This window comes from Sciurus vulgaris, assembly GCF_902686455.1.
Source record: "Sciurus vulgaris genome assembly, chromosome: 2".
Classification (NCBI taxonomy): domain Eukaryota; kingdom Metazoa; phylum Chordata; class Mammalia; order Rodentia; family Sciuridae; genus Sciurus; species Sciurus vulgaris.
In genome coordinates, this window is record NC_136462.1 from 31259387 (window position 1) to 31277361 (window position 17975).

The window sequence follows — 17975 nt, forward strand, 5'->3', positions numbered from 1 at the left end:
AGCTGGAGTCTTTGGAAGGGCTGCTTTCCCTTAGCAATCCATGTGTAAGCTTCCTTCATGTCTTGAGAGCTAATTTCTTTTTAGTGCTGAATAGTATTCCATCGATTGGGTGGACCATAGGAGAAGGAGCTTTTTAAAGTTAAATTGGTACCTGTAGTTCCTGAGTGCAAAGCCTTCAGTGGCCATCGTTGTTCAGCGTGAAACAGGCCCCTCCCACCTCTCTGAGGGGCTCCTTCCTCTTTTCCTCGCTCACTCTGTTCCAGGCATGCAGCGACCTCTTTTTGCTGCTCCTAGAACACGCCCTGCCTGCTCCTGCCTTGGGGCTTTTGCTCTGGCCATTTCCTCTGCCTGAGAAGTCCTTCCCAGCTCCTGCCCTCTGCCCTTCAGGGCCTTCTTGTGCCCCACGCCTTCTGCTCAAGGCACGTGCCCTGATGGTTGCATTTAACACCATGTCCTCCACCCTTCCTGCCCTGCCTCTCTCATCCCTCTGCTTTTGTTTTTTTCTTTTCTTTTCCCCATTTCTCTTCTCAACATCTAATGTACTTTGAAATCGGTTTATTTATTATGTTACTGCTTATTGTCTGCTTTCTCCCAATAGAATGTAAACTCCCGGAGGCAGGAGACTTTGGTCTGCTCACTGATACATCTCAAGCACCCCAACACTGCTTGGCACGTAGGAGACCCACAGTAAATATTTGTTGAGTGAATGCACGAGTGACCAGATCAGATGGGTTACCCACCCCATCCTTCCCCTCCCGCATGTCCTACTTTGCTAGTTACCTTTTGTCCTGAAGCACAGCTCTGTTGGTGTCCCCTCCCCCTGCCACACCTTGTTAAAAGAAATCTTGTGCTTTCCGCTAAATAATTCCAGAGTGGTGGCGGGACCTTCCTGGGCCTCCTCCCCTGCTCTCCAGCTAGTTTTCAGGCTTGTCTTCTGTGACTCCTTTCCTCCCGTTCCTCGGCCTTCTTCCCTCTCTGCCTTTGGTCCCGCTGTGTCCTTTATCTGGCATGCCTTTCCTCCCCCTCCACCTGCGCAGCTTCCATTCAGCTCTAAGTTCAACCTCAGTGCCCGCTGCCCATCAAGCCTTTCTTGGTCTCTGTAGCCACGGGTTCTCTTTTTGCCTTAGGTGTTTAGGGCACCTGCTGCTTTCTTCCTTGTGTGTTTGGCTAGTTACCTATTCCCTCCATTTTTTGACTTTTGGATTTTGAAGGCAAGGTTTGTCATCTCTATGTGACCCCTTAGAGTAGCATTTGGTTACAAGGTGTACTTTGACAGAATCAGCGAATGGGACAGACTTATTGCCCAGAAGCCTTGATCTAGTGATGTGTGGCCTTTTTCCTTCAGAGCTGGAGGTGTGTTTGAGTTGTTCTCATGAAGCTCTGGGATAGTATATGAGTCACTGTGTCACCATCATCCCCATCAGGGCCCCATGAAACCATGTGCAGTGCATGGGGCTTTTTCTCCTGTGCTAGAAGCTGAAGGAGCACCCTAAGCCAAATGAATTCACATGTTTTTCTTGGCTTCACATTTCTAAAATCCATAGGTAGTAAATGGGCTATAGTTTTTCTTTCAATTTCATTCATTTGACCAAAGTAGCATGAAGGCTTCCTCTGAGGAGGAGCTGGGTTAGGTCCTGCAGATAGCCACCAAGGGAGACCTCTCCCCTCCACTCCTAGTCTGGTGTGACATACAGACAGAAAACAAGTAAAACAAATACAATGTCATGTTTTTGGATAAGTGCTATGAGAAGAACACACAAGATGAAGATTCAGGAGAAGAGAAGGGGCTGATTCTAGGTAGTGTCCTAAGGGAGACAAGGGGTTTAACCTCAGTTAAAGAGCTTTCTGGGAAGAGGAACATGTACTGAAGGCCCTGAGGTAGGTCAAAGCTTGTGTTGCTGGAGCAGACAGAAGGCCCATGTGGCTGTAGCATGATGCCAGGGACAGAAGAGCCCAGGGTGGAGCTGGACAGGTGGCCAGGAGCCAGACCTCAGCCTCATGGGACATGGAAGTGGCTTTTGGTTTCATGTAAAATAAAAAAGGAAGCCAATTGGAGGATTTTAATCAGGGCAGTGGATTTTTATTTGATAACGATCCCTCTGCTTCTGCATGGAGAGGAGACTGGATGTGGGGCCAACAGAGTGACATTGTAGTATTCCTGGCTAGAGATAATGGAATCTTTGAAAGGAATTTTTTCCCCCCCCTCTCTCTTTTTTTATAACATAACCACAAACCACTGTTATCATCACTGTAAAGACTGTTTAGAGTAACAGAGAGAAAAGTTATTTTAAAATGTGTTTATTTTGCAGACGATGTCCTTGGACAGGGACTGCCAGTATGTTACCGGGGATCAGCTGATTCTACAGTTGGACCACCCCTGTCCTTCACTTCTCAGACAGGACTCCCCCTCTGCTTCCTGAGGCCTGAAATGAGCTTTGTTCTTTAGGATGTGTTGGCTCCTTCTGAGTTCCGAGTCGCGTCAGGGCCGCATTCAGAAAAATGCAGACACGTGGGGGCATCATGTAGGCCTGGGGCATAGACTGGAGCTTCCAGAGTCCCAAGAGAGCTGGTGGGGCGATGAGGGACAGAGTCTTAGGAGAGGAGAAGTCAGTTCACTCTTGGACATTGAGGCTGTGTGACTCTCTAGGGACCAGCTCAGCTGCCTTCACCCATCTTTCACCTTCCAACCCAGAGTCCATATTGTGGACAATAAATACCCTTATCATGAAAAATGACAGGGGAGTCAGAACTATACTGAGATGCCAGAGGCAATGACCTTTAAATTCCAGACACTTGGAACTTACCATGATTAAATGACTTCAAGACTCAGAAGGTTTGCAAGACAGCTGTGTGATCAGCAACGGTAGTTGCAATCACTCTACTGTCTATTTACACTACATTTTTTCACTGAAGGCTGCAGAGCATTTGCCATTGTTTTGCTTGGATTTCACTAGTGGTCCCACCTGCAGGTCAGGAAGCCCCGAGGCCTGCTCCAGACCTGAGCCAACATTTCCCAGCTATGGGCCAGAGGTCACGTTCAGCAGACTCGGTTCTATTAGATGGTGGAGGCTGACCCAGAGATCCAAAAGTACTGTCAGCTAGTGGGTAAATAACACTAGTAGGGAAATTGGAGAAGAATTCACTAGAACCGTTCGGAGCTCTTTGGCAGGATTAGGTGACGGGGGTATCCTGGCTGCTATGATTGCAGCAGAGCAGTCTGACAGGAAGGCAGGAGCAGAAGATCACTAGAAACCCACTCCTGGGCTTCCTGTTTGGAGGACAGGTCAGTGGTGTTGTCTAGGAGGCCACTTGAACAGCGATGGTCACATCGCTGTCCGTGTGGTGTGTGCTACTTTCTAAGACTTTCTGTAGTTGGTTTTTATTTTATTTTATTTTTGTACCATCTCTCCAAGGATTGTGGTGTCATCCTGTTAATGTGTTTCCTGCCCACTCTTCTGGCTTTATCTTAGCCACCTCTCTCCTGGAACCACCAAACTTTGGTCACGCTAGCCTCTTCCTGCTACTTGGCCAAGCCAGGGTCCTCTTCCTGCCTCAGGGACTTTGTTCACGTTGACCTCCCTGCTTAGTACCTCTTCCCTCGCTTCCTGCCTCTTCTCTGTCTCCATTCCCAAGGCAAGTCTTTGCTCACTCTCCATATCTCATCTCCCTTTGTCCTCAGGAAGCCTCTCCCACCCCTCGAATTAGGTAACATTCCCTTCTAATGCCTCCTGTGCATCCCAAACTTGCCTTTTTGACAGCTGGAGTTATGTGGTTATGTGTATTGTTTAAATCTGTCCTCTCTTCTCTAGACTGTGAAGCCGATTTGGGGCCAAGACTCCATGATGTAGCCATGATGTAGCTGTTTCTATTAGATGCAGCAGCTGCCATGTAGTCAGCACTAGATACATGTTTGTAGATTGAATTGATTTCTGATTTATAACTGGGGGAACTGAGTCACACAGTGAGCCCATAAGGAATTCTCAGGGCCCTGACAAGGAGTTCAGTGAGCTCCAAGCCCATTCCCTCTTTTCCTACTCCCATGGTGTGGGCATAGGTCTCCTGCCATGATCTTTTATCCTTCCCTTTAACCAGGGGGAACATATTCCACCTCTTGCCTCCCTTCTTCTAAGGGAATGAACAGCTCAGGTCCCTCCATGAAGAGTATGCTGTGGTGAACCTTGGAGTTCTCAGTCCCAAGGTCTGAGAAACCAGTGAGAAGTTGAACTCATGAACTTGACCTTATTCTCATGCCCTCCGTGTGTGATCTTGAACCATCAAAATTGTTTTCAGCCTCAGTTTTATTCACCTGTAAAATGGAAACTGGATTCTATGTGACTTCCAGGGGTATAGAAGAGAGAGAATTTGAATTCATGATCTTTAAGTTTTATGAAAAGTCATGAACTGTCATGAAAATGTATTTTTCTTAAAAAAAAAGGATTATTATGAGCAGCACATTAATGTTACAGATGAACAGGATGTTACTTGTTTTCTTCAAACAAGAACGACAGGGAAAGGAGAAACACATTTTCATGTTTCTGAGGTGACCCTTTATGGGAACAAAAGGAAGTATGACATTAAAGAAAGTAAGTTTTGATAAAATGACTTGGCCCCCATAGAAAATCTTTCCTGCCTGTTTTAATCAGCCTTTTCACTGATATAATTAAAATATTTGACCAGAACAATTGTAGAGGAGTAAAAGTTTATTTGGGGACTCACAGTTTCAGGGTCCTCACAGTTTCAGGGTCTCAGTTCAGAGGACAGCTCCATTCCCTGGGCCTCCAGGTGAGGCAGAACATCATGGTGGAAGAGTGTGGTGGAGGGAAGCAGCTCACGTGATGCTCAGGAGAGAGAGAGAGAGAGAAAGAGAGAGAGAGAGAGAAAGAGAGAGAGAGAGAGAGACTCCACTGGCCAGATACAAAATCTATACCAAAGGCCCACCCCCAGGTACCCACCTCCTCCAGCCACATCCTACGCACCTTCAGTTACCACTCTGTTAATCCCATCAGGGGATTAATTCAGTGATTGGCTAAGGCTCTCACAACCCAGTCATTTCTCCTCCAAACCTCCTTGCATTGTCTCACACATGAGCTTTTGGGGGACACCTCACATGCAAAACATAACACTGTCAGAGTATTCTCTTGTTAGAAAACTCTTCTTGGGCACAAAGAATGGGGAAGCTCAGTGTTCTGGAAGGGGCTTGGGCTTGGGGAGTGTTGAACTCTGGGGCAGTGTTTCAGGGGCTCCACTTCCCAAGCAGGGGGAACAGCATCTTCATTTTGCTAGAACAATAACAACAACAACAACAACAACAAAAATCTAAAACTCAAAACAAAAGAAAAAAAAGGAAATGCCTTCAGATGATTTTCTCCTTTGCATTTAGTTTCTCAAGTCTTCTACTGATTTTCTTATCATTCCAGAGGGTTTTGGAAAATGATGAGAATGTAGAAGAAGGGAATGAAGAAGAGGATTTAGAAGAGGATATTCCCAAGCGAAAGAACAGGACCAGAGGACGGGTAAGTGGGGATGTCACCAGGGAGGAAAGAGTGTGGGACTGAGGTCAAGCCAATAATCGATCCCTGGGCTGATTCCAGGTCCCAGTGCAGCGAGATGGATGTCACACCCATGGACTGGCTTAGAGAGTACTCAGAGAGGAACACTCCAGAGGGGCTCAGATCTCGTCAGAGCCTGGAGGAGTTCCAAGCTGGCAAGAGGGAGGACAGGAGGCAGGAAGTGCTCTGGGGGGAGGGGGAGGGAGGAGGATGAGGAGAGTGTGTCTTTGGGGCTCATCACTCAGTCTCAGTCGTGAATAAAGGCCAAAAGTTTCCTAGGGTTGTCCCAGAATGACAGAGTCAGGACACGAGCTTTGGGGTGTGCTTCCCCAGACCAGGAGTAGGAAGGGGAAGAAGGAGGGATGCAGCTGATGGTCCCCAAATGGGTCTGGCCTGAGCTTTGGAGTCATGGGATAGTGCAAGGAAGGGGCCAGAGCTGGGGCTGGGCAGAGGGAAACCCCTGGGACAAGGAATGAAAACAAGGTATTGGCTCCTGATGGGGAGAGAGCCAAGCCAGGGCTGTGCTGCCAGGCATCGGGTTGGTTCTCAGGAGGCCTCATGTACAAGTCCAGAGGGGCTTTCTGTGGCCACCTTTCTGCAGCCTGCAAGGGCATTGGATAGGAATGAGATGGAAAGGGCCCTTCAGGAGTAAACTGAGGCTCCCTACTGGAGGATTTCTTCTCTTAGACCTGAAGGTCTGGCTCCTACAGGCTCCAGGTGGGACCCCGTGCACTGCGCACCCCATAAGAAGCTTGCCCCATGGGTTTGGGTCCCCTAATAATTACAGCAAGTCTCCCTACTCTCACGGCCCCATGCTTTAGTGAACAGCAGTATCCCTGAGAGAGCTTGTGAGATAGATTCCCAGGATCTGTGGTCAGAAATTCTGATTTGGCGGTTCTGGGATAGGGCTTGAAGCGTATGATAAGCGAGTTCTCATGTGGTCCAGCACTGCCCACTGTGGGCTCAGGGGCTTTGACCTGCTGACGGGAGCAGGGACTTGTCAGGGAGGGCAGGCCAGCTGTCTGATGGTGCCCTGATATAGCTGTCACCAGCTTCGTCAGTTGCCAGTGCTTTAACTGTTTTGTCTCATTTATTCTTTTTTCCTACTTTTCCTTGGTTTATGTGTTTGTTTATTTCCTCCGGGATAAGGGTGAGGGAGCCAATCCTAGACATTAGTGTGCATCTGTAATAGGATTTGTACTCAGTAAAAATGACCATCATTCTAATAACTGTCCAGGCTCTGTTCATTTCCCCCTAATTTCTCAAAAAATGTCCAGTTGTGGTTGGTCGATTTGAAGCCTACGTCTCCTTTATTCCACACATACCTCTTTCTCATGACAACCTACCACAAACATTTTTTTTTTTTAAACCCCCATTGATCTGTTGAAAACTTGGCTGGGCTTGTAGAATTTCTCACATTCTCGATTTGGTGGAATAGTGGTGCTTTTATGTTCTTCTCTAGCCATTGTATTTACTGGAAACTGGTACAGTTGTCTTCTCTTTCTATGGTTTTGGTTTCCATTGTTCTAGTTTCCTGTGGTCGACCCTGATCTGAAAATATGAAATGGAAATTCCAGAAAGATCTGATTCATACATTTAAGATTGTGCCCCATTCTGAGTAGGGTGGTGCCCTCTTGTGTCGTCCAGCTCTGTCATGCCTGGAAAGTGCATTACCCTTTGTCCAGCGTATCCACACTGTATATGCCACCCACCCGATCGTCACATTGCAGTTGTCTAGCTTACCAGATAGTCTGTGCCCGTTTTGTAGCCCTGTGTTCAAGTAGCTCTTATTTTACCCAGTGGCCCCACGGTGCAAAGGTAGCGATGCTGGCAATTTGGATATGCCAAAGAGAAGCCCTAAAGTATTCCCCTGAAGTGAACAGGTGAAAGTTCTTGACTTAAAGAGAGAAAAACGATCAGATGCTGAGGTTGCTAAGATCAACAGTAAGAAAGAATCTTTTATCTGTGACATTGTGAAGAAGAAAAAAGAAATTCCTGCTAGCTTTGCTGTCGCACCTCAAACTGTAAAAGTTGTGGCTGCAGTGCATGATAAGTGCTTAGTTAAGATGGAAAAGGCATTAAATTATAGGATTGGGTACTATCTAGGGTTTCAGGCATCCATGGGGAGTCTCGGAACATATTCCCTGTGGATAAAGGGTACCACTGCTGTTTGATTAAAGACTTGAATAGATTCAGGATATTTGTGTGCGTGTCTGTGTGTGTGTTTATGTATCTATAAATATTTATTTTGAGATGGGAAAGAATCTTTTCTCAGTGGTGAGATGTACTCTTTTTTTTTTTTTTTTTTTTTTTGGATACCGGGGATTGAACTCAGGGGCACTCAACCACTGAGCCACATCCCCAGCCCTATTTTGTATTTTATTTAGAGACAGGGTTCCCTGAGTTGCTTAGCGCCTTGCTTTTGCTGAGGCTGGCTTTGAACTCACAGTCCTCCTGCCTCAGCGCCCCCAGCCGCTGGGATTACAGGTGTGCGCCACCCTGGCCGGCTGAGATGTACTTTTATTGTGTTGCCCTAGGGGCACGAGTTGTCTAGTGATTCTGCTTTTAGCAGTATTCAAATTGGTCAACAAACTTATGTGTTTTCAGTCTGATCCCTTATTTATGAATTTCCTCAACAAGTTTTCCCTAGTGATTTTTGTGGCCAGGGATGGACTTGCCTAGACTCATTACTTCCTTTGGTGGGTGGGGTGGGGCTGCCTACAAAATAATGGGTGTCTAATTCCATCGTGGAAGAAGGCTTTGGAGCTTGAACTTCCTGTGAACATTAAGGCCTGTGTACCTCCTGACCTGCTTCCTGTCTGCAGAACCAAACTTACTAGAGTAGACTGTAGAAATTGGTCCTCTTAACACTCCCAATATAAATCCGAAGATGGGACTCCCAGGCAGTGAATAGGAATTGGGGGTCTGCGCTGTGAGATCGTCAGTAGCAACAGAACAGCCACAGACATTTGTCCTTCCAATGTGCTTACTCTAACCAGGCAATGTGGTGGGCTCTTTACAATAAGAGCTACTGCGCAGAGTGATGGCTTTGTGCCAGGTACTCTATGCTGTATTCTCTATTTCTGACTGTCCCCTGCAGCGGCTGCTGGTCACACATGGCTACTGAGCCCTGGCAGTGTGGCTGGTCTAAGTTGAGAAGTGCTGTGAATGTGAAATATGCCCCAACTTTCAAAGGCTTAGGATGAAGATGGGAGTGCCGAACGCCTCATTGTCAATTTTTATATTGATTAATTTTTGAAATTATAATATTTTGGATAGACTGGGCTAAGTAAAATATATTAGTAAAATGAAATGCACCTTTATAAAATTTTTTTTGCCTCATTTAAAAATTTTTTTTGAGTGCCAGGGATTGAATCCAGGGCTTTGAGCATGCTAAGCATGCACTGTGCCACTGAGCTCTACCGCAGCACACATTCCGTCTTATTTTAAAAAATGTAGCTACTGGAAACTTCGAAAGGACAAGTGTGGTTCATGTTATATTTCTATTGATCAGAACTTTTTCTTTCATTCCTTTAAGTTGGTATTTTTGCTCCCAGAAGGATTAAATAACTTGGTCAGGTTCACTCAACCTTGTCAGGAAGAATCCAGGATTCAAATACAGGTCTGTGTGTTTTCCACAGAGTTGTGCCTGGCCCAATGCTCAGCATGTAGCCAGTGCCCAGCTTGCTGAATGAATGACTGAGTGATGGAAAACAGAAAGAAGAGTCATATTCTTAGTCATAGTCATAGAAATAGTGAGGGAACTGGATGGGCCAAGACTAGCTTGGGATCCAGTCAATGGTGACCAATTAGCAGCTACTGGCTCCATGTTATACAATGACCTTGTGCACATATCACTCATAATGGGAGCCACGGAAGGACCCAGAAAGGTGTGGGTAGGTCTTTTTGTGTGTCACCTACAGTATCAGTTAAGCTGCCCATCCTTTGAAGGGGCCTACTCCAGCTGCTGCTGGCTACTGACCAATAACTACTCCCATTTCTGTGGGTAGTCTAGGCCTGGCTCCTCCATGTGTGGTCCTCAACTGTGATCTTGGTATTACCCTGGAGCTTGTTAGGAAGGTAGAAGCCCAACCTCTGCCCTAGAGGGACTGAATTAGGGTCACGGGTTGAGAAGACGTTCAGGTGCTCCGTGTACACATGGAGGAGGTCAGGGCCGAGGTAGAGATTACAAGATGGGTTCTGCCTTATTTGAACTTCAAACCCATGAATTCAAACCCCTGCTCCACCACCTACTATTCCTTGGGTAAATTAGATAAATTCTGTGACCGTGACCAAATTTTAAAAGTAACTCTGGGTCTCAGTTCCTTCTTCAATAAAATGATAATAATAACACACCAATTTTGAGTGCTTAATAAAGGTTAGGTACTAGAAGGGAGGGTACAAGCAAAGGGACTAACTCTGGGAGTTCTGATAACGTATATTCTCTGAAGGGTGAGGGCAGTTCAAATCCAACAATGAATAATTATGTTTATGATTTTAGCTTGGAGAAATCAAAGCTTATTAAAGTTCATGAAATTATTGTAAGCCATCCATTGAGTATTAGCAATGAATCTATCCACTGATCAGTATTTTTCGATGCACTGTGGTGCAGTCTGGTGCTTCTCAAACTTGAGTGTGCATATGATGCACCCAAAGATCTTGGCAAAGTACAGATCCTGATGCATCAGGTCTGGAAGGTGTGGGCTGAGCTCCTACCTTGTAAATAGGACCCTGGGTGCTGCTGGTTCAAGATCACACTTTCAGTAGCAAAGGTTTTGGGCAATGCTTCTGAATTTTTTTTTGGTCTAAGCAATTCATTACACTCTTAAAAATGACTGACAGTCCCCCAGAAGGTATTGTTCTGGTTATAACCAATGAGACTTATTTCACTAATGACTTGCTGTATTAGAAATGTAAACAAAACTTTAAAAAACTTAAAAAAAAAAAACCTTAAAAAAAGCATTGTCACACATCCTACAGCCTCTGAGAAACTCCATTATACATTTTTGAGAAAATGAGAGGAGGAAAGGCAAATAGTGTTTTAGTATTATTATGAAAATAGTTTTGACAATGATCCCTGGACCACTATTTGAGAACAACTGTTATAGAAGAACTAGCCCTTGGCTTGGACTGTCTGTCCTAGTTAAGGGTCTTTTAGTTGCAGGAAACTGGATGGCTTAAGTAAAAATGGGGAGGATTTGAAAAGTTGCTGGGCCATTGCCCCAAATTTGAGGAGTTTTTGAAGATCCAAACCACAGGAAGGACAGGAAAGAGGCAGGGACTGAGAACTGGGGAGGAGTAAAGATCCCAGGTCTCTTTTGGTCTTTTTGTCTCCCTCCTTCATTCTTTTCTTTTAAATATATATATATATATATATATATATTTTAGTTGTAGGTGAACACGATACCTTCACTTTTTATTTATTTATTTTTATGTGGTGCTGAGGATCAAACCCAGTGCCTCACACGTGCTAGTTGTAAGTACTCTACCACTGAGCCACAACCCCAGACCCCTCCTTCATTCTTCACTGACTTTCCTCTTCTGTACCCTTAGCTCCTGGATATACGGGTCCCCATAGTTAAGTGGCCTGTACTAACTGCTGTCACTATTTCCCAATTCCAACTCCCTTGGAGGAGGTAGACTCTGATGGGCTCAGCTTGGAGCTGGACTCTGATTGTCCCAGTAATCATGTGACTAATCCTGAACCAGCCAATCAACCATGGCCTGTGGGTCAGGGCCATATGGTACAATCATGGCTGCCATGGCCCACCTGTAAGTGAATGGGAGGTGAGGTGGGGAGGAGTGGAATGGGGTGGGCAGCTCTTGGAGAGTATGGACAGATTTCTTTTGGAGAATCAATTTCAAAGGTTTCATAGCAGAGTCTGGAAACCTAGGTCCTGCTTCTTTTACTGGTCTGGTGACTGTGGGCAGGTCATGAACCTCTCAGAGCCTGCTTCATCAAATGATAAATAGGAACAAAACTACTACTTGGTCTAATTCAAAAGGTTATTTTAAGAATTAACTGAACTAATACACAGGAGAGAGCTTTGCATGCTGTGAACCCAGCATAATGCCAAGTGTTTGTGATTCATAAGAAAATACAAAATGCCATCTCTGCCCTCAAGGACCTCAGAATTAGATTGGGGAGAAGATGCTAAAATTTAGGATGCAATTGGAACATAGCAGGTTCCTGACAGTGTGCTAAGGAGAAGCAACCAGAGTCCAGAGGATCCCTGTGGCTCAGGAGGCTGAGGCAGGAGGATCACAAGTTCAAAGATAGCCTCAGCAACTTAGTGAGACCCTAAGCAACTTAGTGAGACGTTGTCTCAAAAGAGAAAAACATTTAAAAAAAAGAACTGGGGATGGGGCTCAGTGATTAAGTGCCCCTGGGTTCAATTCCTGGTATCAAATGTTGGGAGGGGAAATCCAGAGGAGACAGATCAATGTAGGTAAGGAGGAGAAAATAATTTTTCAAGCACTTCCTATGGACTTAGCACTGTCCCTGTGGTATCACACCCCTTAGCCCTAACCCTCCCAACAACTTGCTCTAGAGGTATTGATGTGCCTAGTATACAGATGAGGAAACCAGAGCTTTGAGAAGTAACTAGTGTAAGTCACATGAGTGGTGCTACAGTTTGAGTGTCCTCCAAGGCTTTATGTGTTGGAATTCCCTCCCAATTGTAAGGTACTTAGAGGGTAAAAACTTAATATGACTATGGTATTTAGAGGTGGAAACTTTGAGAGGTGATTAGGATTAGATAAGATCATTTGATAAGGGTGGTGCTCCCATGAGTGACACGTACATATGCTCCTTGTTGCTTGCCATATGATGCTCTGTGCTACCTCAAGCCTATAAGCAAGAAGACCATTGCCAGATGAGGCTCCTAGACCTTTCTCCTTCAGAACCATGAACCAAAATTAACTTCTTTTCTTTATAAAGCAGACTGTCTCAGGTATTTTGTTATGGTAATCAAAAACTGGCTACTATAGCTGGTGTTTAAACCTATGTCCACCTGACTTTAAAGTGATGCTCTTTACTTTGTAATGTGGCAAGAGGAAAATGTTTTGAAGAATGGGATGTTAGCAGGGCTAAAACATAGATTGGATGTGGCCAGGTAGAGGAGAGACTGGCCATGACAGGGACCGGCCATGACAGGGACCAATAAAAATAAAAATGTGGGTGTAGTCAAGTTGGGGTAAACCGATGGGATCTGTACTAGACTGCTCTTGGATGTGTAAGTGGGTCATAGATGGCAATGAAAAAATGTGCGAGTGAATGAATGACCATGGGCTCCTGTCCCTTCTCCCTTTTGTCTACATGGTTTGGCAATCATGCAGGAGGAACTGGGCTGAACAGCCCAGCTGGTGGGTTCTTTGAGCAGTTCAGGGTTCAGTTGATGAGTGCCTGGGTCAGGGTATGGAATAGAAAGGCATTGTGAAAAAAAAAAAGAAAGAAAGGCATTGTGAAGCCTGGGATGATCTCTGAAGGAAGAATCAGTAGCATGTGGTCACAGAGAATGGAGACCAAAAATAATTGACTCGCCAGATTGATCGATACATTTTTTTTTGGCAAATGTTGAAGGGCTCTGTGCCTGGTTCTAGACTAGTGGTGGTCCAGATAGACTGATCTCCACCTCATGCAGGACAGACAGAAAGTCAACAAGTAAAGCAACGTGTGTATGTGTTATATGCCAGCCAGAGCGAGTGCTGTGACAAAGCATGATCAGGATGGAGACATGGAAGGTGGTCAGGGTGGGCTTCTTAGAGGAGGCGACGTTTGAGCAGGACAGGTAGATTCCAAGTTGCCAAGCCTGAGATCTTCCAGAGGACTGTGAGTGCTGCTCCTCCGAATATCTCACACGTCCCTCGAGTGTCCGACGACCAGGATCCCCGTCTCGCAGCCAAGGACACCGAGGCCCAGGGAGTCAGCCCACGGGGAATGCAAGCCCACAGCTCCCCTAGAAGCCCTGGTGCTCCCCGTTCTCTGCCGCCCCCTCCTCTTCCCAGGAGGTATTTCTCCCCGGGGAGCCCCTTCCCCAGCCTCTCTTCTTGGCATTCCGCTTGACTTGCCTTCACCTGCTCAGCGGCGGCTGTGACAGGGCTGTGGGCTGTACACGTCAAGCTGTCCCTGGCTTCACCGAGGTGGCATGTGGGGGTGCAGGCAGGGAGGGCGACCACCCTTGGCATCCTGGGCACGGGTGCCTGTCAGTGCCCTGGGGCGACTGCCAGCACCTCGCAGCTCCCTCTTGGGGTCAACTCTGAGTAATGAGGGCGAGGGGAGGAGGGCTGCTGGCTGTCAGCCTGGGAGGGGTGGGGGCGGGGAGCGGAGAAGAGACTGGAGGGAGGGAGGTGGAGTTCGTTTTGGAGAGAGACTAGTCCAGGAGGTGGCAGAGGCTGTAGCCCAGCAGGTGGGGTTGATCGTGAAGCGGGTGTGTTTTGTGAGTGTGTGAGGGCTGAGGCCCGGGTCCAGGCCTTGCCACCCGCCCTGAGTCCCCAGGGCCATTTTTCAGGCCAGGTCCTGAGACTGCTGCATTTCCCCTGCCCCCCAGGCTGCTGCCTTGTCTTATTTCTCATCTGCTGCCCCTTCCTCTCTGTCCCCAAAGACCTCAGCCGGCCTTTTTCTTGGCTGGGAGTTTACTGCTACTCATTACCAAAGAATGACCTGGAGGAGGTAGGGTGCTATCCACGTGACCAGTGTGGGACTTACAGAGGTTCAAAAATAAACTCGCTGCATTCTTGCAGCCACTGTCCTGGACTGCGAGCTGCTAGTGACCTCTTGGCTGGTTTTCTCCTGAAGGTAGAGTCATTCCCCCGCCCTTATCATGCTGTCTGTCCCTTCCTGGGAGATGCACACAGCAGGGCGATTTCAGGAGACTGTGAGGGTCGAGGTTTTAGTCACTGGCTGGAGGCCTCAGGCAGACCACACAGGGAGGCCTTAGCCCAAGCCGCCCCAACTCAAGGTCAAGCATCAAGGGGCAGGAGCTCCCCTGTGCCTGGGCTTGTGCCCTGGGCCTGACGCTAGGCCTGGCTTCTCTTGGGACACTTGAGGAGTGGGAAGTGGAGTGACAACTGCAGTTGCACTTCCTGTCCCACCAGGATTCGCTCCCAATACGCCAGGCAGCTGATTAGTGCAGGGATCGGGATTGGCATCTTCCCACAGTGTCAGTGAAGGAGGCCCCAGTGGGACAGCAGGTGGGATAGCCCAGTAGCGGGTGGGAATTTGGTGGGCCTGGGCTTTTCACTCAGACTGTCTGGAGTTTGTGTCCCGGCTCTGTTCTTTGTGACCTTGGGATGGTTACTGAGCCTCTCCATTGCCTAAGTTCCTTGATCTGTAAAACGGGGATGCTGATGCTCCATCCTTCTTGGAGTTGCTGGGGAGACTTAAGGAGATGACCCAGGCAGGTGGCCGAGTGATTCCGGGCAAGTTCCCTAGCCTCTCTGGGTCTCAGTTTCCTCACCTGTAGAACCAGGTTGGCATTGGCACTAGGGCCATGACGAAGATGACCTGTGGAAGAGGTGCCGGGGAGGCACACAGGGCCTCGGGGCACAGGCTTGGAGCCGTGTGACGTGACCATCACAATAACAAGCATCCGTACCGTGTCTCCCCAGGCTCGCGGCTCTGCGGGTGGCAGGAGGAGGCACGACGCTGCCTCTCAGGAAGACCATGACAAGCCTTACGTCTGCGACAGTAAGTATGGGCTCCTCCGCCCCTGCCCCAGCCCCACGTGGCACTCTGCTGCCATGGCTGCCACCCACCGCTCTTGGGCCTGCACCCTGCTTGGCCGCCTGTACCTCCGCCATGGTCTCCCCTCCTGCTGCCGCCGCAGCTGGGGTGTCTGTGCTCAGGGAAACCCGTTTGGGAGGCCTGCGGCCCGGTGCCCTGCTTCCCCCTGGCAGTGCCTTCTTGGCGGCCTTCCTCCCGCTTTCTCTCCACTCTCTCCATCTCTTATAAGGTTCATCCTCTATTTCTTTCTCCGTTTCAGAGAGTTACAAACCAAAGCATAACTCAACCCCTCCACTCCCAAAAAGGGCTCTGTGGCTTTTCATTGGTTTCTCTTTAACTTCCTTTCTCTCTTCCTTGTCCTAGGGAGGGCGGCCTCTGAATCTTCTGTGACTTCCTTTAATAAACGCCCCTCCATCCATCTCTAGCCTTTCTTGCTGCTTCAGAAACATCATCTGGACCAGTGACTGCCTGGCCCCTGGGTTAGGGTCTGCAGCCAGAACCCGGACGGGGTTGGGGAGAGGAGTGGCAGGGAGCCCTGGTCACTGTGCTCCTCGAGAGAACTTTGGCTTGAGGAGCGACAGTGGTCAGCAGCAGACAGCAGCTTTGTCTTTCTCACTTTCCGGAGCGGGGGGCAGTGGTTGAAAAGCTGCCCCAGTTGTCTTCTCACTGTATCGGGCACCATCTGTTCATTCCCTGGCAAGGCAGCCCTGCAGCCTACACCCCTGAAGATCTTCCCTTCCTGCCGTCTCTTCTGATTTCCCAGAGCCCTGCCATGGGGGAGAAGGGGCTTCTGTGATGGCAGGGAAGCAGCTGGGGCAGGACTTGGCATGGGGCTCCCTCTGGGTGCCCCATTTATCTTGCCAGGGGCTGCAGTCTCCCTGAAGGCAGAGGGTGAGCCAGGGTAGAGGGGGCCCTGGGGGTAGGGCCGTTTCCTCCCTTATCACTGGCCTCTTTTGATTTTAAAAAGTTACTCTGTGCCTGGTGGGGTGACAGCTGTTTGGAGAATATTTTGCTAGAAGAACTCAAACTCTATGACCCCCATTTGGCTGTTTAATACACCGTGCAGATGAAATTCCTGAGATGACTCCTGCAGGTAACATCCCCACCCCAAGGCAATTGCGGTCCAGGATGAGGAAGAAGCAGGGCATGGGACTAATGCTTCTGGGCAATGCCAGCAGGTGCCTGCTTTGGCCTGGGTCTTGCTTCCTGGATGGGAATCAGTTTGGGTCCAACCATGTATTGTTGCCCTGGGGAGACTGGTTCTGGGCCGTGGGCTGAGAGGAGGGCTGGGCGGGGTCCCCAGGCCCCCCACGGAGCAGGCTTTCCAGTTGTGTCTGGCTGGTGCAGCCCATCCATCAAGAATGCCAACAGCTGCTGCAGAACCAGGGCCTTGCCACTCTATTCCTCTTTAAAGGCTTTATTTTCATTATGTGATTTTCTGCTCTCATAGATCCTGGGATTAGCTTTTAACTCGCCCTCTCTAGCGTTTGGTGGAATCCCAGCCAATAACAGTCCCACATATGCCCGGCCACACCCTCGTGCGCCCTTTCTCTTGCTTTACTCACCTCCCTGTCCCCTCTTCTGACATCTGCCTCCTTGCTGATTACCTCCCCCAAGCCTTCTCTTTCTGCACAAAGTACTAGTGTCAAACCTCGCCTCCAAAGAGCCTGGCTTTGTTTAGGGGCTCTTAGTGCCATTGACTGTGTTCTGGTCCCCTTTTCTACAGGGTCTGTCCCTCCTGCTTACCCTGCAGAGCTTTCTGGGCTCTGCCTGGACATGCGCAGCCTCCCTCTTCCTCCCTCGGTGGAGTGAGGTCCACTGTAGATTGCCCTTCTCTATTCTGACTCTCCTAGGACGTTGTGTGGCAGCTTAGTGATTAATAGACTTTATTTTTATCCGGTGCCCTTCAGACATGTGATCCTTTGGGATAGAAATGACCTTTGGAGAGGTCAGGAGGCCCACCCCCCACCCCTGAACTGGGCAAGGAATGCTTTTAATAATCTCTAATGCATCCTAAGTAGAGAGGTGTCTGGTCGCCTTTCTAGAACATCCCCAGGGATGGAGTTACCATAAGCTGCCCTTTTTTCATGATTCCAGCTGTGCTTTGAATGATCGTTTCTCCCTAATAAGAGTTGAAATTGTTCTCTCCTACAGGTCCCTTTGTCTTCTGTGCACCTTCGCCCAACAGATAGGCACAGTCAGTGTTTCCTTACTTCCCTCCCTTGTAGTCTCGGTTGACCTAAGGTTCCACTCACAACCTCTGGGCCGTCCTAGTCTGAATTCCCACCTGGGTCTACATTTAAGCACAGCACCCCCATTGGAAGTAGCATCCAGACCAAGTGACTCCAAGAGTCACAGACACATTTCCTTGTTGGTTTTACACACCAGCTCCTGGCCCAACTCGCGTGGGCAGAGAACATTCTGGTTGCCCTGTGCACCATCTCAACCACTTCCCTGTTAGTGCCCATCCTGGCCGGTACCAGGGTCTTTCCAGGTGTGTGCACTTCTCTATTTATGCATGTGATTATCTCTCCTTCCATAAATCACTCTACATTTGGCCCTATTGAGTCTCAATAAACAGATACAATAACGTGTGACTTCAATATACAAGATTCAATCACGGCAAATTTAAAGACATTGCCCAGTAGTTAAATTTCATTCTTCACAGATTTGCAATCCCTGCCACTTTTGTATCATCTGTG

The 17975-nt window shown here is 48.1% G+C and overlaps 1 protein-coding gene across 6 annotated transcripts in view; it reads left to right on the top strand.

Annotated features, from left to right (window-relative positions):
- DPF3 (double PHD fingers 3) overlaps nucleotides 1–17975 on the top strand; it is a 255087-nt gene that overhangs the window by 148501 nt on the left and 88611 nt on the right. For all 6 annotated transcript variants that reach the window (XR_013762256.1, XM_079129846.1, XM_079129845.1 and 3 more), the window contains exons 5-6: nucleotides 5418–5513; nucleotides 15159–15237. Coding sequence is in view for 5 of the 6 variants with exons in the window: in XM_079129846.1 (XP_078985972.1) it covers nucleotides 5418–5513; nucleotides 15159–15237 (175 nt within the window). In the remaining variant the exon portion in view is untranslated. The remainder of the gene's footprint in view (nucleotides 1–5417; nucleotides 5514–15158; nucleotides 15238–17975) is intronic.